The sequence below is a fragment of the Aptenodytes forsteri genome, unplaced genomic scaffold (assembly GCF_000699145.1).
Source record: "Aptenodytes forsteri isolate BGI_AS27 unplaced genomic scaffold, ASM69914v1 Scaffold324, whole genome shotgun sequence".
Taxonomy (NCBI): Eukaryota; Metazoa; Chordata; class Aves; order Sphenisciformes; family Spheniscidae; genus Aptenodytes; species Aptenodytes forsteri.
Genome location: NW_008795485.1, coordinates 883,880 through 908,329, shown reverse-complemented (window position 1 = coordinate 908,329; position 24,450 = coordinate 883,880). Strand labels below are relative to the sequence as shown.

Genomic DNA, 24,450 nt, shown 5'->3' with positions numbered 1-24,450 from the left:
GTGTTGAAATGAGTCAGCTTGGCACCTCACATACTTGTTGGTGTGTTACAGGGTTGCATTACCAAGTGATAAGCAGCACATATATCAGGAATTTGGACTCACCCATTGTTTACATGCTTATTTGTTGTGGTTTAACCTCAGCCAGCAACTGAGCACCACACAGCCGCTCGCTCACTCCCCGTCGTCCCCCGTCCCCGCCTCGTGGAATGGGGGAGAGAATTGGAAGAGTAGAAGTGAGAAAGCTTGTGGGTTGAGATAAAAAGTTTAATAATTTAAATAAAATAAATTATTAATAATAATAAAAATAACATACAAAGCAAGTGATGCACAGTGCAATTGCTCACTACCCACCAACTGATGCTCAGCTAGTCCCTGAGCAGCGGCCCCCCCCCCGGCCAGTTTTCCCCCAGTTTATGTACTGAGCATGACGTCCCATGGTATGGCATGTCCCTTTGGCCAGTTTGGGTCAGCTGTCCTGGCTGTGCCCCCTCCCAGCTTCTTGTGCACCCCCAGCCTTCTCAGTCGGTAGAGCATGGGAAGCTGAAAAGTCCTTGGCTAGTGTAAGCACTGCTCAGCAACAACTAAAACGTGGTGTGTTACCAACATTGTTCTCATCCTAAATCCAAAACACAGCACTATACCACCTACTAGGAAGAAAATTAACTCTATCCCAGCCGAAACCAGGACGTTATTTTTTGTTGCTCTTCCTTCTTCCTTTGTAATTCCTCCTCTTCGTGTCTATATGTGAAAAACACTGATATCCAGCATAATTGATATTTAGTGTAATACTCAGCCAGGTATTAAGGAGAGGAGTTTTGAGGAGGGAGGCTCACAAAATGCAAAGTAGCTTCTAGCATATAAGGGTGTGGACTCTTGGGAACAGGCAGGCTTTAGGCTGGAAAACACTCCTCTTTTTCCCCTCCCTCAGTTCTTCTCTTGGTTTCTTTCTCGTTGGTAATCCCTCTTGCCGTCTGCTGCAACAGGAGTTCTCTTTCTGCCCCTGTTTCTTCTCTAAAGCTCAACTATACTTGTATTTAAATGTGAACTATCAATATACATTATCATTTGCTTTAAAATTGGTAAAGCCTTTGTCTAAACAAGATGTGGTACCTACTGGTTCTTGCTAAAATAACCATATTAAAGACCTGGTTTCAAACAGAACTTTACCTGTACCTATCTAATTCATACTAAGGTCTGTTTTGCCATAGATTGTGGCCTTTGGAAAGTGAGTATTGAATTTGGTATCTCAAAGTGTTCAAATTGACTGGCTGTGCTTTGGTTTTCAAGATGTGTTTATCAAAACTGAACAGGTATTTGAAGGATGTTAGTCTGTTAATGTGGGCAAAAAAGGCAGATGTGCACTCCTTTCCTCTCTGACCTGCCAGAGGTTAGATTCTTTCCTGTTCCACTCAGTTTCTCTTAGTCTTGATAAGAAAATAAGATGGAGAACTGTTTTCTGGAAAAAGTTTTATTATCAAATTGTTCCTATACAGCATTTTTACCCTTGGTAAGGTAATACAGATCTATGTATGCACTCGCTTGGAATTCAGTTCCGCCAAAAAGAGAAAATCAGCCAACACCACCTTTAGTGCAAATTAATGCCTTAGATTATATGAATTTTCTGGGTTTGGGGTTGTTTTTTTTCTTTATGCATGTTTTCCTCTCAGAGTGCTCTCCAAGTTCATCTTTGAATGAGGGAAAATTGTGCTTGTTACAAAAATAGGTAGCATTTCAATTTCTAGACAAGCGCCAGCTTTACAGTACAGTGGGAGGTAATTTATCAACCTCTAAAGTCCTTATTTCTTCATGAAATTCATGAAATTTCTTCACCCCTTCATGGGGCGAACCCATGCTTGGTATTGCACAGACAGGACATTAAAGCAGCAGAGGCTGTGTCAGGTGGGGAAGAAGTTCCACACAAGGAGGAAGACGACCAGTGATAAGGACTGTTTCAGTAATACATGTTCTTGTCCCACCAGCCTGCAGTAGGAGAAGGGGGGGAGATAAGTTATTTTTTCCTCAGAAAGGAAAAGTAATCATTGGGAACAAATGGTCCATTTTTAAGCAGGCCACCTGTCAGCGGCAGCTAAGGTAGATGTATGAGTGAAAGGGTAGGAAAGGACACCTTATATTAAAATGCTAAACTAGAAAAATCTACTTACTTCCTGGGTATCTCCTGATAAACAGCTTGCGGACTTCATCGTAGACCCATATCAAGATGGCAAAGGAAAAGTAATCATTGGGAACAAATGGTCCATTTTTAAGCAGGCCACCTGTCAGCGGCAGCTAAGGTAGATGTATGAGTGAAAGGGTAGGAAAGGACACCTTATATTAAAATGCTAAACTAGAAAAATCTACTTACTTCCTGGGTATCTCCTGATAAACAGCTTGCGGACTTCATCGTAGACCCATATCACGATGGCAAATGGTACAGCCACAAACCAGTACTGAAACCTGGGAGTGGCAGAAGAGGTATTCATTCAGAAGCATCTAACCACTCAGCTGAATTTCTGGGGTCTCTGTCTATGCTATTTGATGCCACTAAAAGAGAATCTGGCCTTTTTGGCTTTTTTTTCTTCTTAATTTAAGCACTCAAACGGTTAGAAATAAGATGATGTGTATGTAAGCCTCCCAGTCTTAAGTAGTTACTGAATTAATTTATTCCAGATACTATTCAGAAGGAAATGTTGCCTGGTGCTATTACAGCCTCTGAAGATGGCAGAAAACTGGAACATTTCTGACAGCGATATCTTTAGAATAAAAGTTGCTTGCATAAAATTAAGTAAAATGCTACTTAATCTCACCAAAATATTGGGGATCCTGGCAAAAATATTAAAATGTTTGTTCTACACGAGTAGGTTTCTGGATCCTCGGTAGTAAATCTAGTAGAAAAAGTAGTGCTTTTTTTGTGGACACTATGAAGATAATGCCCTTTTTGGTCAGGAAATTGTCCACCCTGTTCTTCATAATGAATATTCTTAAATATTTATCCTTGAGTTGTGCTGCATGGGCATCCTGCTCCCATTTGTCTGTTTCTGGCAGAATGGTAAGTCCATGTCTGTTTATACGTGGAGGGCAAGGGAAGTACGCTAGAACAAAAACTTACCTCAGTGGTGTGAAGTTCAGGGCTGTAACATGTCCAAGACCATAGGTAAGAATCAGAGCAATTCCTATCTGGGAAAATATACCCACCCAGATGACTTTGTTCCTACAAGAAAACCAAAGAGGAAGGGTTACATGCCTCTGTCCATGCAAAAAAAACCTGACACCACAGCTTAATGTAAAGGCTGTGCTACTTCAGAGTTGTGGTTGTGCTCCGGTAGCTAGCTTGAGTGATCTGCATCAGATGATGAGCACTGCAGACACAGTAGCATGAGACAAGTGGTAGACTCTGTCGCACTGTCTTACATCGCATACGCCCGTGTCTTTCCTGGTAGTGTTCCTGACCTACCTAGATTAAAGCAAGCTTTAGGTAGACGTGCAGTGTGCATTAGTCATGTCTTCTAGTTGCACTGTGAAGGTGCGCATTGTGACCCAAATGTAAATGTAAGAAGGTAAATGTATACACAGGTGTAGGTTCTGTATGTGCAGATAAAGAAAAGAAACAACTTGCTTTCCTATCAGAAATACTCTGACTAAATGCCAACTTTTACTTGTAGCCTCCAACCCAATAGGTATTTTTAACTCCCTGGCTTCCAGGGGATTGAAGGGTACAGTGCGTTTTGGAGAGGGCAGTCAGCACTATCTTAGGGAGTGTGACCAGCTGGTATCTCCTCAGAGGCTAAAGTTATCTCAGAGAAGTCCAAATGTGCTATCTATTGATAACTACATAAAGAACTTAAGAAAATAACCTGGAGAGGAAACTCCCTTTTTTTGTACTAAACATTTTAATGAATAGAGAGTTAGTTTTAAGGCGATGCATTTTCAGAGTAACCAGTACAACATCCTTCTTTAAAGAAAACCCCTATCGTGAAGTAGGAAAGGGGGTGGAGGGAGGTGTAATAAAATGTTTGTCTGAGATTTGCGATTGCTTGAAGCCAGATTTAGTCTTTGTTCAAAGACTGAATGTGAGTGGGCTAAATCGCTGAGCTAACCTTCTTCTAAAATTAGCAGTAGGCTAACTTATCCTCTCATGTGTCAGGTAAAGAATCTGCAAAACTTACCTGAAAAGACCCTGCTGGAAAATGGAATTTCTTCGTGTTTTCCTGATGATCAAATCAGCAACTTGCTGAATTGTGATGCTGACAAAAAAGGCAGTATAACCAGTCCACTGTAGGTACATCCTCTGGTATTTAGTCTGCAAAGCAAAGGAGAAATCAAATAGCGTTATATCAGACGCTCATATCTTGTGGAAGTGACTGCAAACCTTTGTAGTAGGATTTCAGTTACTAAAGTGTAAATGCAGAGTTATTCTAAATTTAGATACACAATGATCAGATTTTGGCTAGTTGTTCTAGTCTGTTAGTTACTGTGGATGAGTCATAAGGCTGAAGCATGAGCTTGATGTAAGGAGGTATCTATATCGATTTGTTAATGGCTTGTGTGTCTTGCAATTTCTGCAGAATGAGTGAGGGGGAATGATGAGTGGAAGGGGGAGGGAGAGTCTGCAAAGTACTTTACAGTAGTGCTGTTCAGAAGCAGGGCTGAGAGATTATGATGGGTCTAAACAAAAGGTCTAGAGAAGAAGGTGCATCTCCAGAGGCTTTGAATCAGAAGGTGGCAAATTGTAGAAGAATGAATGAAAGAATGGAGTCTGAATGAAAGAGCTAGGTGGCAGGAAGCTCTAAAGATTCTATCCTGAGGGATCATTAGATGAAAACTAATTATTTTTGCATTTAAATTTCTCTCTCTTTCCCTAATCCGTTGTTTTGGAGGAGAGTATAGAATTTTTAAGAAACTGTTCGGTGAGAGAAGCGCAAGGATGTTTCAGTGCTTCTTTACCCATTCCTGTCCATATGAATCCTCAAAGTCATTAATGGCATTGTTTTCCCAGTCGACTCGCACGCCAAGCAGCGTGGAAGGGAGGAAACCTTGTTCAGCATACACGGTAAAATAGGTTACAAAGGCTCCCACTGACTGCATGATACCTGCAAAATCAAAGAGATAGAAATGAGGAAGAAGCAAAATTTAGGAGCACTGGGGAATGTGCTGGATATCAGTGTTGATCTATCTCCTATGGCATGAAACTTGCTATGAGTCTAAAGGTAGTTTTAGAGCTCTTAGTGCTCTAAGGTTCTTGACCTCTGTAGGTAAAAACCTGTTGTATTGTTAAATAATGAGCAACAGAAGGGAGTTAGTAAGTTTGCCTAGGAAGGCAGCGGAAGGAGTTGAGTTTCAGCTCCCCCTTTTCTAAAAAATTAATCGACTTGATTCTGTCTTGGTTTGCTGATACAAGATAGTGCTTCAGAGAACAGGCCAACCTACCAATCTGCAGATAGGAGTATACAGCGAGCTGCTCATTCACCAGCCTGTCTTTCCTTTTGTTACGAGGTCTCCTGTTCATAATATCACTTTCAGCTTTTTCGTAGGCTAATGCAACAGAGGGGATCTACAACAGAAATAAACCATCAGATTTTGGTGGCAATATTTGTCTGCTTCTCAGATGCTTATCAGAAAAGTTTCAGTTCTCAAGTGGTTCCGTTGACATACCCTGCCTTTTCCGTATACACAGAGCAAATGAAAGAAGGATCCATGTAGCATTCTTTTGACATGTATAAAGGATTTGAGGGAAGTCTGAAACTGTTTTGTCAGTCTGGTGATCATATCACAATACAAAGGGCTAGAGGACACTGAAAACATTAAAAGGTCTTTCAGAACCCTTGGACTGGGCTGTGATGAAATATCTGGTATTCATCCCCTGTAGTAACTGCAGCAATCTGTACAATCCTTGATTGAAACACACTGTTATTTTGCACACTGCTGAGTTTTGCTTGTCAGCATGGATCAGAAGTCTTTTCTCTTTCTGCTCCCCTTCTGCAGGTTTTTTTTTCTACTCTTCTTTCTCTATCCCTGGCTGCTTTTAATCTAGCCCTCTACTCTTTCACTAGCTTGTTACTCAGCTGCAGGGTAAGGCAACGAAATCTTCCAGTGTTCTGTATGTCCCTTTGCACCCAGCCCCTCTCACTTGTCATGATATTGCAGCAGAAAAGAACTGAAAAGACCCCAACTTACGATGTCTGTGCCCAGGTCAATAAACAGGATGGTGATAGTGCCAATGGGCATTGGAATGCTAGCAATAATGTAGATGAGAAAGGGACAGAGCTCAGCAATATTCTTAGTCAGGGTGTAGGCAATTGTTTTCTTTAGGTTGTCAAAGATCAGGCGGCCTGGAGGAAAAGGAAATACTTCTGTAAAAGCTAATTGTCAACAGTGTATTCCACAAAAAAAATTAATTTTTAGCTAAACGAAGTGAAAATATTTACTGCTTATGTCTACTTTCCTCGTACATTTCCTTATGCATTTTGGGTTGTTTTTTTTTAAACTACTAACCTACCTTCCCTTAGAGCCTTCTGAAAATTCAGGTGAAAATAAAAAATCTCTTTCAATGAGACAGATTGAGGAAAAAGTCCCGTTCCACAATATGCTGTAGTTTTAATGGAAACCACAAGCTCTTTACGGTGAAAGAAGAGCGAAATGTGTGTTACTGTCATAGGTGAAAATGTAGAGAAAACAATTTTGTATCTTTGTGAGGCTCAGAACTGCATAGGAACAAGATGGGAAGTGCTTTTGTCTGGAGCTTGAACAAGCAGCGATAGCAGACCGATGCGATGTGTGAGAGAGGGGGATGATTTCCTTATTGTCTGTTTGTCGTGTCTATAAATGGAATTAATTCCTAGTTTTTCCAAATACCAAAATCACATTTCCAAATCCAGATGGAAAAAAAGGGGGGTAAGCGCAGGAGGGAAGGATCAGGAGGACCCACCAGTGCTGTGTGGCTGTCAGCAGCTTTCAGCTAAGAAAGTGGATAGCAACATTATTTTTACCTTCCTCCACTCCTGTGACAATAGAAGCAAAGTTATCATCCAGCAATACCATATCAGCTGCATTTTTAGCTGCGTCAGAACCAGCAATACCCATAGCAATTCCAATATCCGCTTTTTTAAGAGCGGGGGAGTCATTGACTCCATCTCCAGTCACGGCAACAACTGCTCCCTGAAACACACAAAAGGATCCAGATGTGGGTTTTTTGAGGAGATGGTGCTATCTTCCCCTAAGGACAGTCTGCTCTCAGCACACTCCCTGTCTTTAAATCTCTAGAAGAAAGATGCTGATATGAAGTTCTGAATCCTCTTCGTACCCACATAAAACATAGCCAGTGATCAGAAAGACGCTAGGTAGGATTAATACAGCAACCTCAGACTTTTGTGTGACAGATGTCTGTATCTGAGTTTGTCATCTAGACTCCCTTCAAAGTAGAGAGAAATGGGAAATTCAGCGATATGATTTACTACATCCTAAAGAGTAGGCATCTAAATTAGGTGCACTTAGAAATGATCAGATTAATTGCATTTTTTCTGTGGAATATAAGGGGGCTTAAAAATTTAGACATCTGTCTATATGTATACGGTCTATCCCTGTCTGAGCAGACCTAGGCTCATCTCTGGCATCTGTGGGAGATTCAGTTGACACAATATGTTCTCTCCTTGTTTTTTTTTGTGAAGTGCTTATACAATCAGTCAGTTTTCATCTTAATTGTAAATTATGTAACTGTTCAGTCAGAGAGCGTTCTCATCCTATCCCAGCAACTTCTGGTCATTGCCAGTCTATGCTAGATTTGTGTTAGTAATCCAAAAGATGGAAAACTGATAATTCAACTCAGCTGCTTTGTTATCTTCCAATGAAACCATCTACTGCAGCTAAAGGTCCTGTTCTAGTTGATGCGAAAGTTCAGGGCTTGATAACAATACAGTGTGTTCTGAGTGGGGAAAAAGCCTGGCAAACTGATTAATACAAATACTGAATGTCCTGTCCCTGTGGGGATTTAGCACAGTGTCACTACCTATAAATAATGCCATGTACAGAAGGGCAGAACTAAACATAGCATGTAGACTGGCTGGCTTGAGTTGAGGGGGGTAGGGTGTTCCTTTTCATCCTTTAAAGAGCCAAATCTACTAGGAGTGTGGGTGTCTAAGCAGTGCAGAACACATTTACCCCGTCTGCCAAAGGCCTAATTCAACTCAGCTGCTTTGTTATCTTCCAATGAAACCATCTACTGCAGCTAAAGGTCCTGTTCTAGTTGATGCGAAAGTTCAGGGCTTGATAACAATACAGTGTGTTCTGAGTGGGGAAAAAGCCTGGCAAACTGATTAATACAAATACTGAATGTCCTGTCCCTGTGGGGATTTAAGTGAGTGTCACTACCTATAAATAATGCCATGTACAGAAGGGCAGAACTAAACAATGTAGACTGGCTGGCTTGAGTTGAGGGGGGGAGGGTGGTCCTTTTCATCTTTAAAGAGCAATGCCATGTACAGAAGGGCAGAACTAAACATAGCATGTAGACTGGCTGGCTTGAGTTGAGGGGGGTAGGGTGTTCCTTTTCATCCTTTAAAGAGCCAAATCTACTAGGAGTGTGGGTGTCTAAGCAGTGCAGAACACATTTACCCCGTCTGCCAAAGGCCATAAAAAGATTTTATCTTTTTTTTTTTTTTAATCTCCTGAAAGCAGTTCAGGCTTAAACCCGAAGAGCTGATAATGCTGATTGGAAAGCTTAGCTCTGGTGTAATTACAAAAATAAAATAATGTCTTGCGCCACATCTCCTTCTCTGCAAAGTTCAGGCACAGCAGTAGCGTAGCTTTCAATTCACAGCATCTACTTGGAAGATGTCATATCTGAGGGGAGAATCTTTCAATGACAATTTGCGTCTTTTTCAGAGCTCTGTACATGTAATTTCTTCCCCTTCTGCCTCTTGTGCTGGCTGCACTCCATGCTCCTTTACATAATATTGCCAGTGGATGGGACAAAGTCTCTTTAAATCCTGCTTTCTGTGGGTTGCTTTACAGTCTCTGAAAGTAACATAGATAAGGCTTGGTTCTACATAAATCACGCTATGACATTTTGCAGGATTCATAGCTTGTTTTGCTTCTAAACATTCCTGTGGGCAGGAAGTGCATAGGTTTAAATGGCCACAAGAGATAAGATGAGAGGATGTGGTAACATGTTGCTTTTATCTGGGTTTAAAGAATTTTTGAGGCAAGGCTGCTTCCCAAACAGTGTATAGTCTCTGCCCAGGAGGCTTTATGTGCAGCACAGCAGCAGCTTCTCAGAATTATATGCAAAAGACAGCTCCAAGCCAATCAAACTTAGGAAAAACTCATTTTGTCAATAGGAGTTCAGAGTCTGTAACAGGAATTTGAGTAGCCTGGATTCTGTCCATCAGTGTTCGTGGCAATCTGTTAATGTTCTTGCACAGTAAAAAGAGTATAAACAGAGCTTAGAGAGCATTGGAAATTGGCTTCCACCCTCTCACCGCGGGGATGATATCTGTGGAAAGCTACTGCCTCATGAATGCCCTCTAGCCATAGCTGTGTGTAACCTTTTACACCTCTTACTCACCTGCCTTTGGCAGCCTTCAACTATAACCAGTTTCTGTTGGGGTGATGTCCGAGCAAAGACTATCTCTGAGTGGTCACACAAGATTTCATCCAGCTGCTGCAAGCTCATATCCTTCAGCTCCATCCCATTAACTACTGCTGCTGTAGCTTCTCTGTAAGAGCCATGGGAAAGCTGGGTAAATTTTCAAATCAAAAGGCTTAGATAAAAATAGTGCACTCATAGAATGTATGAGGCTTGATAGTAAGGAAAGCAGCAAGTTGAGTTAATTTCAGAAGCATTAGTTGTTAATCAGCAGGTGTTGAATGAAAGCCAGTGTAGAAATCCAGAGTGAATTACAGTTACCTAGATACAGAGGGGAGTAATTGAAGCTTCCTCCTGAGCAGACATAACAGCAGAAAATGCATTTTAAAGAGGGCTCTGAGTGGGAGGGTGGGACAGTGGAGGAGGAAGACATCTTTTCTGTAAACAGTTTTTATCTTTCTCTTGTGATGTTATTTTTTTCACATTTAACGGGTGAAAGTGGAATTTGGACTGATGGTCCTTAGGTCGTGTGATTCTGAATTTTGCTTTTTGTATGTGTGTGTTTTGTCAAATGGGCAGTGACAGCAAAGTCCAACATGATCTGCAAAGTATAATTTCCTAGGTTTTTTTCAAGGGCCAGTGAAGATGAGAGCCACTGACCTAGACACATAGTTATTTAAGTAGAGATGGACGCGTTGGATGGACACAATGGCTTGGGAATGTATCAAGAAACAGAAAAGCAAAAAGCAGCCATGATTTAGAAATAGGCTATAAAAGCATGGTGGGGGGAGAAGCCATAGCTTTCAGAAAATGAACCCATAGGAATCCCCTATACTCTGTTTGCTCTTACCGTCTGTTGACTTGCTCAACAGGAATGTTGAGGCGCTTAGCAATATCTTCCACAGTCTCGCTGGTGGCTGAAATGATGCCTACACTCTTGGCAATGGCCTTAGCTGTGATTGGATGGTCGCCAGTGACCATGATAACCTGAGGAAGGGACAAGCACTCAACGTGAGTGACAAATGTATAGGCAATGGCTGGAGTGAGATAAGGTGAAATATCTATTGTTGTAGACCAGGAAGCAGTTTAGAATCTGAACTTGGAAAGCTGTGCTAGGTACATAACGATGACAGCTTATGACTATTACTTACTTAGCTCTATATTGACATCTGGTCTCTACCGTTTGTTATTGCACTATTTTATCAGGGCAGTGATATCATTATCAGTGACAATTTGTCACAGGCAGCAAGGTTAGAATAATACAGAATAAAGAAGCCTTTGTATAAGAATTTATATTAGGTATACTCAAAGGTGAGAGTTCGTTAGAATGTTGCATCTTAAAATGGATCCTTGTGACTGAGGTGTCCTGACAGATAAGACACCGTTTTTTCTTGTTTTTCTTGAAGAAAAGTTGCCAGTTGCCAGATCTGCCTTCAGAATACAGAAAATTTCATCAGGGTTGGGACTTGTGATTCATCTCATCCGAGATCAGTAATTCCGGATACTGATTTTCCTTTCTTTACCTAGATTGCCTCTCTGCCTAGAGCTGAAAGTTTACTTGTGGGTCCCCTGGGAGGACTGCTTTAGGTTCAACAATTCAGGAGAATTACTGCTTCAGGTTCAACTTTGAACAGTTTTGAGATTAGTGATTCCTACGCATAAAAGTTCATAACAGGTGTAGCCCTGTGTCCTAATGCCTTCTCAAGAATTGTTTCTGTTACCTTACGCTGTTTACAAACAAGTAATTCTAGCTGGCATGGTTTCTATATTCTAGAAATGAATCTGATGAGACAGTATCTGAGCTTTTCCAAATTTGGATTTCCAGTTTTGGGGTTCTGTGCACTTCCTATAGTCTGATTCCCACGTAAATTAAACTGTTTTGCCTCTTGGGGCCTTCAAGTAGTTTCTTTAGGTTACAATTGTAGAATGGTATTAACAAACGTTTAGATTTTTGGTAGTTGTTGCTAGAAAGATACTTAATGACATTGTGGTGGAAGATCTTAGAAGTTATATTATCATGAGTCTTTCTGTAGAATCACTGTATTTTTCATTGTAAAATCCCTACCTTGATCCCAGCACTGCGGCATTTTGAGACAGCATCTGGCACTGTGGAACGAGGTGGGTCAATCATAGATAAGAGCCCAACAAAGCACAGGTTGGAGGTTGGGAAGTTCATGGAATCTGTGTCAAATGGGTAGGTGTCTGGAAACTCATTTTCAGGCAGGTACAAATGACAGAAACCTGAAAAGAAACTTAAGTTGATGTAAAGTACAGGAAATAGTGGGAGAAAGAGGAAAGCTTGCTATATAGCATCAGGCTTATGCTCTTGTCTGTAGAATTCCAGTGCATTTAACCATTACCTTTTCGTGGAGGATTTTTTAACCTGCCATTATAACCTTCACATCAAAGTTCATATAGAGTCAGTGTTTCACATGGCAAAGCTAGTGATACTGCCAGTAGGGAAGAATGTTTTCCTTTGTGGATTACCTATGGGTTTTTTTGGCTGCGCAGTGTGGCAGATCAACATCAGTATAGAGCAGTAAGGGCATCCCTGCTACAGAGACCTTACAGCACGTCAGTGTGGTTTTAACACTGCTTAGGAGGCTGTACGCTTTCCTTTTTCCCCTCCACTGCGAGAGGAATGAAGTCCAGACACACTGGATTGTACCAAGTTTTAAAACCCCATTTTACACCGCAGTTCTCTGATAGTCCCTCTGGTTGGACTCACCCAGCACTCTCTCTCCCATGCCCCCCAGTTCCATGTATGCTGTTTGGAAAGCTTCTGCCTTCTCACTGTCCAGTGGTTCTTCTTTGCCGTTGATCATGATAGTGCTACATCTCTCTAAAATCCTCTCTGGGGCACCTTTCATCACCAGCAGAAAGCGTTTGTCGTTGGGATCTTCAGTCTCATGAATCGAAAGCTGTGTGCCACAAATATGAAATGATTTGAAAGATCATACGTGATCCTCACTTGTTTCTAGTTTTGATCACTTTGCATGGAAGTAATGTTTCTTCTTTTCCATGAGGATATCATACATTCTATCAAATGGAATTAACTACGTTTATTATAGCTTAGATTTCCTCTGTCACTGAATTACTCCATTAAGACTTTGAGGTCACAAATAGTTGTGTTAGACCCAGTGATAGAAACGGTTTAAGCTGGAAACAGTCTGGCATAATTTCCACAAATGAAACACACCTGGAATTTGTTGGTAGAGTTGAAAGGAATTTCAGCCACTTTCTTGTTCTGTGCTCTAATATTCATGACGTCACCCAAAATGACTTCTGCAAATTTTAGCAGAGCTGTTTCAGAGGCATCACCTACCACAACTCTCTGTATGCACAAAAGAAGAAGCAGTTTAGAGCACATATACTTCTGCGCTTCCATCAGGGGAGCTTGCATGCTTCTATAACATGTTGTATGCTTAAGCAGCAATGAATCTATGTAGCTACATCCAGGTTGTCCTGGAAAGTTATTACAGTAAAAATTTGGGACATCTGTTTTGCACTTGCTGCTAGAACTAAGCTACAGCAAAGAGATGAAATTAGTGCTTGATTCTGCAAAAGCGCAAGATTTGTGATCACTTTTTAGGTTTGTGTGGAAGCTTTGTAATGCAGTTCTAGGGTAGCAGCAGGCATGTATGGGTAAGCTAACTGATGCACAAAATCAAGTGACTTTGAGGAATGCATTGATGGAGTAAACAGTAGAAATCGGGGATCTGTTCTGGTAGTCTAGTCACCAGAATTTACTACCTTCAGCAGTCATGTGTAAAGACATTAATTAAGGCACGTTTGTCTTTTCTATCTTGCTATATTAAATTAATAGTGTAGTAATTATTAGTGTAGAAATTCTTGCTACCTGAATTGTCTTTTTCCTCATAGGGACAGTTGCTCTTAGCTTTGTGGGTTTTCCCCCCCGTCTTAAACGTTTTGTGAGTGTATAGCAGTAATGCTACTATTCATAGTAACTTAGAAGATTGCTGTGGTAAAATGAAGGACGTTACTAAAGCCAAACAGAACAACTTACATGTATTGTTCTTTCAGAGGAAGAGAAATAAGCTGATACAAAGCAGGCAGTACCTTCATTATTGGGAGATTCTCCTGCCCTGGTCTGAATTCTGCCCGGTTGCAGAGAGTTAAAATTTTTGATAATGCTGTCCATGATGGAGAACTTTGGTCAAAAGGCTGGGCTGAGAGGAAGCAAAATAAATATTGCATCCCTTAGCATATTACGTGATGAAAGTGGAAGCTTGAGTTTTAAACAACAGGATTGAATTATTTGCAGAAGAAAATTGCTCTTTTGAGAGGTTCTGTGACAGAAAAACAATTTGACACAAACCATTACATCCGTCAGTTAGCGGTTCTGGCAAAGTTGCTTAGATGATCCTTCTCTGTTTATTTCCCTACTAAGTTTACCGTCGGCAAAAGGATCTGGATTAGAACCTCCTCCAGACATTCTGTGAGTGGAGTTAAAATATTAATTCTTTTTTTCACGTTTCTACATGGCTAAGAAGGGATTTTCTTGTTGCACACCACACTTCTATGTGGAAGGAAAAAATGTCTGGTTTAGCTATCAAAATATATTCCCATTGACATCAGCTTGACAGCTGGTAGGTGTGAAACACCACAGGTTTGATCCAAGTAGTTGCCCCTTCCCAGATCCCCCATTGCCATATTTACTTGTTTGATCTTCACTGGTGTCAGCTGAGTAGATCTGATTATCAAACCAGAGGTGAGCAACAGTCATCCTGTTTTGTGTGAGGGTCCCTGTCTTGTCAGAACAGATGATGGAGGTAGAACCGAGTGTTTCTACAGCTTCCAAGTTCTTCACCAAACAGTTCTTCTTTGCCATCCGCTTGGCTGTCAGAGACAGACTCACCTGGCAGAAGTAAAGAAGTTCAGCTCACTGTTAGTGAGGTACAGTTACAGAATGATGCAGTGAGGTTACATAGTTCTGCTCGGTTTTGGTTTTGTTTTTTTAGGATGAGAACATTTTAAAAAAATTATCTTTTGGTTGACTGCAGTGCATTTTTTTTCTTTTTTAATAGCATTATTAAGGTCAGAGGCTTGGCTGTAACTAGCACAAGTACATTTGCTGCTGAGAGGAACCTGCTTTCCTGCTGATAGAAAATCAGAATGTCATATCAGTTAAGAGGCTGTTTTAGATGGGAGAACCTACAATGCGGGGGGAGCTTCTAATCACCAACTCAATGAATCCTGAAATGATTCTCTTCATTATTGCAGTACTGCTGGTTGTTCATTGTTGGTGTACTTTAAGGCTAACAGTGCTTAGCAGGTGTACTGCTTCTCAGCCAGGGATTTTAGTGATGCTTTATACATGTTAGCAAGTGGAATTTTCACATGACTTTTAGGGTACAATATCCTCATTTCCAAATAGGAACAGGTTGTGGGGAAATGAGTCACATCATTCTACTGGTTAGGAATTGAGGGAGAACTGTACTTGAAGAACCTTATTTCAAATTGGATTGTTGCACTGAAGCTTTTAAGATTAATGGCTCAGTTATGCCAGAATTCCCAAATGAAATGTTTGTCCTTTCAGTTTCATGGAAACAAACACCCCTATTTCAAACTCAACTCAGCCAAGTCACTTAATAGATAATTTGTTCTTCACTGGTTAGTGTTGCACTGTAACGAACTTAGGAGTGATGAATTGTGGTAATGACTGAAGAACTACAGTGGCAACCAGCGAATTCAAACATAGACTCACCGTTACTGTGGCTAGCAGTCCCTCTGGCACATTTGCCACAATGATGCCAATGAGAAAGATGATGGAGTCCAGAATCTTGTATCGCATAGAAACAGATATAATGAAGAAGAGAACACCGATGGAAATGGCCACTCCTGCCACCAGGTAGACAAAATGTTCTATCTCAATAGCAATGGGTGTTTTCTCATTTCCTACTCCCGATGCGAGAGAGGCAATCCGCCCGATGATAGTGCGATCCCCAGTGTTGATTACAATGCCAGTAGCAGTGCCTGCAAAGAAATAAATGATTGTCAGCTCCAGGAGAGACTAATCCTGTCTTCTGTACCCAGTACTGATTGACGAAGACCCTTCTCAGCCTTAATGTGACTGAGACTTCACCCCAGAATTACATTCTTCCCCTTAGAAATCTTAGAAGCTCTGTCGGTGATGAGACAGACAGACGTAAGCTATTTTCATTCATTAGAGTCTTTTTTGATTGCATTGCAGTAGGAACGTAGTGTTATCCTGGGTGCTGTACGGTCTCGTAGCAGATAGTCTGTTGGGTATGACACACATACTTTTTAGCCCTGAGAATAGGAACAACACCTTTATGTGTGGAGAGCCCTTACTCAGAAGCATCCACAAGTACTTAGAGGCATCGGCAATTTGACATTCCTAAAGATAGTGATGGAAAGACCACAAGGAAACTGCAATTAATTGATTGTTGCACCCATAACCAGGCTAGGTGTTAAAATAAATGTCTCACTGGTTGATGCTAAGTATGACTAGCCCAGTGCTTAAGGCTTTATTTTGGTGTGCTTGGGACAATAGTTTCTTGTGAGCAACTAAACCTTTCTGGAATTCCTTGAAGCAGAATTGTTTAAAATGAGTTAGCAGTATTACGTAGCACCCTGTACAGGTGCCATTTCTGGAGGCCCTTCTCTCCGTCTGTACACACCTTCCACACAGGTGGTGGAGTAGAATGCAATGTTCCTGGTCTCCAAGGGGTTCTCATGGGTGAAGTCACAGGAACGAGACTGTGGTTCTGATTCCCCTGTGAGCGAAGAATTGTCCACCTTTAATGAAATGGAGACATGCCCATATTAAAGTTAGTAATATGCAGTTATGTCTAGCTCAGAAGGTAAGGCGGCAGCACATTTAATAATGGGTGACAGGGCCATAATCTCTCAGTGCCTTTTCTCCGAGGGAGTTGCCGTTGTCACTGAGAGAATCTGTTTCTGTGGGAATTCAGTTCAGTCAATGTTTTGTGTCTGTCAGTGGGATTTTCAGTAGCAGCCTGAAAGAAAACATGGTTTGAAGATCTGCCTCCAGGTCTGTGGAAACTCTTAATACTGTATTGGTATTTCTGCCCCTGTCCTGGCAAAGAGTATTGCTAGAACATGGTGTGGACCTAATGGCTTCTTTTAATGTTCAGGGAGTGGAGATGTTAGTCCTAGATGAGCTGAGCATCACAGTATAGCTTCTGCACTCTATGATTTAATTAGATTATGTCTAATTAAAGCTCTAATAACTCACATTGGGTGCGCAGAAATTCTTTATATGTAGTAAAAGTCTCTAAACCATGTTTTTCCTCTTTCCCCATGCTCTACAAAGCACTGTTTACCTTACAACCCTGAGTAAAGATCAGACGAATGTCTGCTGGGATCCTGTCTCCGCCCTTTATTTCCACGATGTCTCCAACCACCAGCTGGTCTGATGGCAGTTCCTTCTTTTCTGCATCTCTGATGACAAGAGCTTGCTGAAAGACAGAAGTGTGACAAAAATTAGCATTGTGCCATCCTCTAAACCTCCTGCCAAGAGGTAAATTCAAGTTGGGCTTATTGTGGTTTTGTCATTTTGAGGTGCATTATTGGAATGAACTTTCATCTCATATGAAATGCCTTGGTTATTCTCACCTGTGGAATCATTTTACTGAAGCTGGCCATGATGTTTGTGCTTTTAGCTTCTTGATAGTAAGCAAAGATACCAGTGAGGATGACAACCAGTGCCAGGACTACTCCAAGGTAGAGCTAATCAATAAAAGACATAATCCAGTTAATTTAAGACAAGTGTTAAGCAGTTCCTCTGCTAGAATAAATCATAGTTCTATATTGTTTCGGGAGACTCTTAAAATGAGGTATTGGTCAGGTTAAAAGACAGTTTAAGAAAAGAACTCTCAAGTTTTGCCCTGCTAATGATCAAGTAAAGCTTTTCGAGTATGAAGACGGCTTTTGATAGCAAGTTTCCCATCTCTCTAAAAGCCTTCTCTAAACTAAACCTGACACAAACCGGAACAATTTACATTCCTAGCAGAGCATTAACTCATAAGGGAATCAGAGTCAAAGACTCCAGAGTACTTTGTGGACTTCGGTATTGCTCTTATGAGTACTCAAGTAGTTATGATTATGGGTAGCGGTTATAAAACCTTTGGATAGGCACTCTTAGACAGAAGTGGTATGTCAGGTATTTGAGCATTTATCAGAAACATTTAGTAGCAGAGGGAGAGTCCTGAAAGAATAAAAGGCCTCCTTGTAGTTACTGAATAACTGTGAATTAGTATTTAAATTACATAGATTGTCAAAGGGTCAAATACTCACTTTGTGGTTATTCAAATACTTACATTGTCAAAGGGTGATTCAGCTCCCTGAGCAAGCTGAATGCCAAATGAAATCCAGGAGAAGACGGCTCCTATCCATAAGAGGATGGAAAACCCTCCCACCATCTGCTTGAGGAACTTAACAATTTCAGGAGTGGCTTTGGGAGGAGTGAGTGAGTTGGGACCATCCCGAGCCAAAATCTCTGCTGCTCTTGCACTAGAGAGACCCTGCAAAAGTAAATGACGTGTTTAAAATGAAGTCACAGAAAACAGATTTTTGTCTCAACTTAGAACAAAATTCACATGCTGTTTTTTCCTTAAACATTGTTTGTGTCAAAGATCAGCTGCAGTAACCTGCATCTTTGATTTCCAAACTTTGTGATTTCAGGGTGGCTACTATTAGTTATCTGCTAGGAAGAAACAGATATTTTTTTACTGGAGCATTGAATCTGGGGCTGCATCCATTAGGAGTTTTCATTCTGTCGGTTATCTGTCAAGTATACCTGTACTTAGTGTTTAGAAAGCTGGGGAAAAACAGGCATCAGTTCTTTTGCCACTGTTTCTGCATTTCCACCAAGATGTTTGGAGTTCATGGGTTACTTGAAATTCTTGTCTGTACTCTGGCCACGTTGCAATGCTTTGATATTCGAAAGTGAGGTGTTAAAGGGACTCAGGAGTATAGTTTCTCAAATCTAGCATTTCCTTCAAGATAAAATAATTTCCAGTGCACTCTCTTGCTACAGACACTGCCAGTGAAAAATGAATTGTCGTGAAATTGAAATATCAGATAAAAACTTCAGAAAAGCTGAGGTCCTGGTGCAAACTTTGAGGTCACGTTTTGCGCAGGGATTTTGATTTCAAAACAGTAGATCAGACTTCTTCAGACTTGAGAGAAACTCCAGTCTAAACCCATGTCAGTGCTGTACGTGGACTTGCTGGTTTAGGCTTTATTGGGAGTTAGCGCGTCATACTCATGCATGCGTGCATCCACACATACATCTATAGGTATGAGTCTGTTGATTTGAATGTTTTCCTACTGCTTCTAGGAAGCTTTGGGTAAGTCAGAGGCAAAGTAAGGCAACTGATTCAGGTAGTTTCTTAATGATGCCCTATAGACTTACTTTATTGATGCTCGTACCATACTTTTCCTCCAGTTCTGAAGTGCTGAGTTTGTGGTCATCCTGGATTCCAAAAGAAAGAGAAAATAATAGTGAGCAAGCAGAATGTCAGAATGCTTTATTTATTTCAGGATCTGGGGAATGTTCAAACACCTGGATCTAGGACCACGGATCCAGTTGCTAGTATGACATTCCACTTATTCATGAATAGACAATATGCAATTTGCATATTGATAAGCAAATTATCTTCCACTGGAAGATGGTATTTTCTTTTGGTTTTGAGAGTACTTTTGTAAATAGCTCCCTCCTCCAGCAAATCTGTCACAAGAACAGAATGGTGTTTTCATGTCAATACTGCTTGCCACAAATGTCTGTGCTTCTTTTAGATAAATAGCTCCTCTTTAAATGCTACAGGACTCAAGCATTCAGTACCATAGGCAATATGTTGACAGAAGAAAGGGTGTGGTGTCAGAATATGTGTGACAACAATCGTTGCACTTGATTGACAAGGTAGGGTATGTGAAATTATTCGCCACAGTCTTGTAGAAAGAAGCAGCAGGTTCTAACCACAGTTAAAAAGGGTGTGGGAGGGGGAAATCTCAAAGCTCTTCTCCTTTCCCTGCAGTGACACCTCTGTGGTATCATTGACCTAATTATATTTTGTGCCGAACTAAGACTTAGAAGCCAAGAATTTGAGAGATCTCACAATTGTTTTCACAGAATGATTCATTGGTACTTGGATGAGTCAATTAACTTGTCTGTGCTTTGGTTTCTCTTTAGAAACACGAGAGTAATGTTACATCCCTGGTGGCAAAGATAAGATACGTTGAGAATTATTTAGCTAGTACTGGGTAGATCTTGGAAACATGATGGGGAAACTGATGGCCCATTTTGGGGTATCCTTACCCTTTGAAATACCATCTAGCCCATAAATAGCCTCTCCTTTGAGTTGTTCTCAAAGCAATTCAGAAAAGAGGTCAGTATAATTACCTTCATTTTTCAGATTGGGAAACTGAATCGTATAGAGAGGAAGCAACTTTTCCAAGATCAGCCAGCAGGTCAGTAGCAAGCCGGAAGTAAAATACAGGTTTCTTGAGCTTAGTGCGCTGTCCTTGAAGTACAGTGCAGTTAGTTTGGGGAAAAAAAAACTGTGCTTAAAGCTGAGGCATGCTTTTAGATATACTAGAAATCTCTGGAGCAAAACGTTGTGTTTCTACCTTTCCTTCTGTTTCCTGGCTGACTGTGTAAGTGGCAATTCAGAGGAAATACTGATTGCAGCTATTCCACCTGGGGAATAACTCCTCTTTGGGGAGATAATGTTCTGTACCATTGGTGACTTAATTAAGCCAGAATCATTCTTTCATTATAGGTATTAACCCTGCACAACTCTTTTCTGGCACACTTCAGGAGCGTGAGGAAGCAAATCCTTCCCTGTGTTAGGATTTTCAGTGCAGCGGGTCTTCTGTTAAAATGATAGTGCATTGGCATTCACTCCCCTTCACCAGACTTCATTCAGACAGTGGGTAGAGGCTGTCCTGCCACGTGTAATGGGAGCTGAGCAACACTCACCAGGTCCAGTTCTTTCTTAAGGTCTTCTGTCTTCTTTTTTTTCTTGTTGCCTTTCAAGTCTTTGTACGTCTCCCCTTCATCTCCAATATCTGTTTTTTCTAGATCTTTTGTCCCATAGATCTCAACCGAGTAAACATCAGACTTTTTCTGTAAAAGAAATATGGTTTTGGCATTGTTGTGAACATCTGTTGGGACTTGAAGGAAGCAGTAAAAATATACCACAAAGTCAAACTCTGACAAATCTACTTTTTTTAGACAAGCCACAGATTGCTACTGTCTCTTTCTCCTGGCAACTGAGAGTGCTAGTTCCTGTCTTATCCTGAGATCCCTTCAGCATGTGTTGCAGTAATCATGGTCAGGTCTTTGGCACATGTAAATTACAGTGATTCCTTTAGAGATGTGCAACACTTTTAGCAGTTTATGGTCTAACACAAAGTGTAGGAATAATGCCCAGGATCTCAGCATTACTAGTGAAAACCATTAAGTCATTTATCAGCTCCAAGAAGAGATCGGTGTAAAAGCAAAAGATTTTTAAAAGAAAGGGGAGGGGGAAAAAATATTCATTGAGAACTTGCCTATTCCTGGAGCTTTCTAGATACATGACTTCAAGATTTACTTGTCTTTTTTAATTAGAATTAACATTTATACATTTATATTTACACATTTACACTTGATCACGTAGCGAGAAATGGAGGCAAACACCATACTGGTAGCCAAGGAGAAGCAAGTCTTTCTTTTCACATAGAGCTCAGAACTGACAGGGAGTTAGCAAACTTCACTCGTTTTTGCCAATCTAGTATCAGGTACAGGAAACTGTTAACACAGGGAAGCTGCTAAACCTCTGACAATGTTTTGCTTTTATTGATAACTTGGGGGTTGTGCTGTTTCCTAACTTTAAGTTAATACCGTAGTCTGAAGGGCAAACTTCCTGTGTTGCTACTTTACCAGCTTCTATAATCATAACGTTCCAGATCCTAATTATCTTGTAAACTACATGCCATGCCTTGGAAGAACTATTGGTTGACCCCATTTCAGAGGCTTCCTTACAGATTAACCATCAGAGCTTCGTGAGAGTCATACTGGATCTTATCTGATGGTGTGCTTTACTAGTGGGCCAGATGAGCTTGTAGGCTGCTTGCTGCCGCCGTTGTCTGTCTAATGAGTACATACACACTCTGCAGGGCATTTGTCAATGTTTGGACTCCTGCAGAGGTAATATTTCAGATGAGTTGAGAGTAGATGTCTTAATTACGTGCAGACTAAACCAGAGAGCTCAAGTAATGGAAACAACAAGGGGGGGAAAAAAAAAAAGGATTGGGACATCTTATTACATAATACTATTCTGAACTCAAAAGCGGCATCTTCTCCTCAGATGCTCTTTAATTAGAGGAATGTTGAAGTCTTGACATTGTATCTTGAGGAAGGGAAAAGCTAAGAGCTGGTGAGTGGTTTGGGGAGTTAAAAGTCTGAAATCCTTTTCCTAAAGCACTTGAATTTGCTTGGTGATACATATCCCAGATAAAGGACATGTCTGTTACAAGAAGTTCTATTTTTTCTACCATGCCGAAGATTCACAATCTGGTTTATCTATTGGGATTTTTCCTTCACCTTCCTCCTTCTCCTCCTCCTCTCTTTAACTATCCCACCCAAAAATCTGTTCAGCTTTTCAAATCCCCATAAAGTAGAGAGACCAGGAGAGAAAGAAAACAGCTATCTATTGTGAGAACTTAGCAGATGGAGGAGAATAATAAAGACAATGAAGTTAGTAAAATTTATTGATCACTTCTAAGCATGATCTATGTTTAACTTTTAACCTGCAAGTTTTCATAAAATCTCAGATTTTGGCATTTGCAAAAGGGGTAACGTTCATGAAACTTGATTATGAAACTAGCCAGTCCTAGAATTCTTCGCTATGCAATCTGATCTCTTTACTTTTTAGGATTAGAGGTGCATGCCCGTAATGCACCTCCATACAGTGAAAATTTTAGTTGGGGCACTGGATGCCCAACAGTGTCTAGTATTAGTTCCATTTTTCACTTAGCTCATATTTATAATATACATATGTATATTAAAACTTAAATTAATGCTTGTTCTTAAGAAGAAAAACACGTGCAATAGCAGCAGTTCCGTGAACGGTGTACTCACCTTTACCATCTTGGTGAGTTTATTCCTTTCCTGATGGAGTGAAACAGCCAAGCTAAAGTCTCTGGATGAAAAGCAAAAGCCCAACTGGAGAATAAAGTGGCTCAGAGTAGTTTTGGCTATTGGAGTGCAAAAGCTCACAGAGGTTGTAGCTCCCTCTTGCCTGGCAAGCAGATGTTAGCTGGAATCCTGCTTGCACTTTGGCATCCTTCAGGCAGGACGACTTCGTTGTCCAAAGCCTGTGGAGAAAGAGCACTGTTGGCTAGTGCTTTATAAATCAGCATCTTGTGCTGCCACTCCACCCCTCTCCTTCCAGGTCCAGCCCATCTTCTGTTTCACCTGTAGTAGGTGGAAAAATACCACAGTAATGGGCATGTGGGTTTCAGGTCAGATAGTTTCTAATTATTCCTTTGTAGTGTTTGCTCACGACTAGGGAACAGGTGTATTATTCATCTTGCTAGAAGCAAAGAGTTTTCTTCGGAGACTTTCCAGCACTGGACTCCCCTTATGATTTCCAGCTGTCGTGGCAACGTACGGTGGGGTAAAGGAAGTCTGTGCACATTTTGTCTTGCTTTGTTTACATGATGTTCTGTTTGCCTGCCTAGGGTCCCTAAAAGTCAGATCCCTGCCCTGTTTAGGTACTAATAGGGATTTAGTGGAGTGGTGCTCCTTCAAGCCTCTTAGCTTGGACTTCACTTTTAATTCTTGCATTGCATTTGTTGTGGTTTTAACCTTCATGCTTAGCTGAAAAAAGCACTTCGGAGTGCATTTTCAGCAAGAGCACTTACCTGAACAGCTTATTTACATTGTTTGTCTTGCACCAATTACCAGCTTCCATACAGGAGTGATTATGAGATTTATGACACTTTTGATACCTGGTGTATCTCATCGCTTAGAAGTAAAGTTAACTTCTTCACCTCTGAAATTTAACTGAGAAAAATGAAGTCAAATAGGGTGAAGGATTTTCTGTACTTTAACATTATTTGGGGGAAGACTGTCTTTCATCTGTCTGACAGAACTGGTCTCACTGAACAACATAGCATTTCAGCAGTTGGTCTTTTACATTATATAATTCCTGAGCTTCAGATTGCATCATTTGAGATGCTGTGAAGTACCACAGTCACTAGCAGATGACTCAAATTGTGGTGAGAGATACCACGTGTTAATGGAGATAACTGATGTTGACTGTTTCAAGCTATATGTATAAGCTGTTAGTGTAGGGAAGACAACCAAGAAATGTCCCTGACTACTTCAACAGGAGCATAAATAAATTCACGTTCAACTTACAGGCAGGTTCCAAGTGATTTGAGTATCACACCTCCTTAAACATCGCTTATATTAAAAAGCGAAGCTGTTTCCACTTTTCAGTTTATGTGTATTGGTCTTTTTCCATGGCATTCTTTCATCTTAGAATGTTATGCAAGATACAGAAGTGTATCTGGAAAGGTTTCGCGTTCAGTTTCTGCTGTTTGTTGTATTGAGAACTGGATTGTGTCCTGGGGCTTGAAGATGAAACCTTTTCATATGTATATAAGTATTGGAGATTTCACAATATGTCCCGTATGCAAGAGCAGTAATATATTGACTGTATCCAGTGAATCTGCATGTGTCATGTCTTACCCATTACTGAGATTGTTCTCTCTACTGCTGGAAAAGGTACTAGAACAAGAAGATCAAGAGGTACAGTGAGCATATTTGACATCAAACTAGACTACTGAGGCTGGAAGTGGGGGGATATGTG

General features: G+C 40.8%; 1 protein-coding gene across 1 annotated transcript; it reads right to left on the bottom strand.

Annotated features, from left to right (window-relative positions):
- Positions 1-1,452: 1,452 nt before the first annotated feature.
- On the bottom strand, positions 1,453-22,955 carry ATP12A (ATPase H+/K+ transporting non-gastric alpha2 subunit). Its single transcript, XM_009281290.1, has 23 exons — positions 22,713-22,955; positions 20,568-20,714; positions 19,002-19,061; positions 17,905-18,108; positions 17,201-17,314; positions 16,909-17,043; positions 16,243-16,360; positions 15,306-15,574; positions 14,258-14,456; positions 13,658-13,767; positions 12,777-12,911; positions 12,306-12,498; positions 11,643-11,818; positions 10,428-10,564; positions 9,557-9,707; positions 6,984-7,152; positions 6,172-6,326; positions 5,425-5,548; positions 4,942-5,087; positions 4,164-4,297; positions 3,107-3,208; positions 2,363-2,454; positions 1,453-1,980 (listed from the first exon to the last, which is right to left on the bottom strand). Exons 1-23 carry the CDS (start codon positions 22,719-22,721, stop codon positions 1,952-1,954), a joined length of 3,108 nt encoding a protein of 1,035 aa, XP_009279565.1. The 5' UTR covers positions 22,722-22,955; the 3' UTR covers positions 1,453-1,951.
- Between the last annotated feature and the right edge of the window lie 1,495 nt (positions 22,956-24,450).

Bases quoted from the DNA above. Each gene is read 5' to 3' on its own strand.
- ATP12A (XM_009281290.1), bottom strand. The intron at 6,327-6,983 runs GTAAAAATAATG...CTTTTCCTCCAG, and splicing joins TGTCACAGGAGTGGAGGAAG to GCCGCCTGATCTTTGACAAC. The intron at 1,981-2,362 runs GTAAGTAGATTT...CTCCTACTGCAG, and splicing joins TATCAGGAGATACCCAGGAA to GCTGGTGGGACAAGAACATG.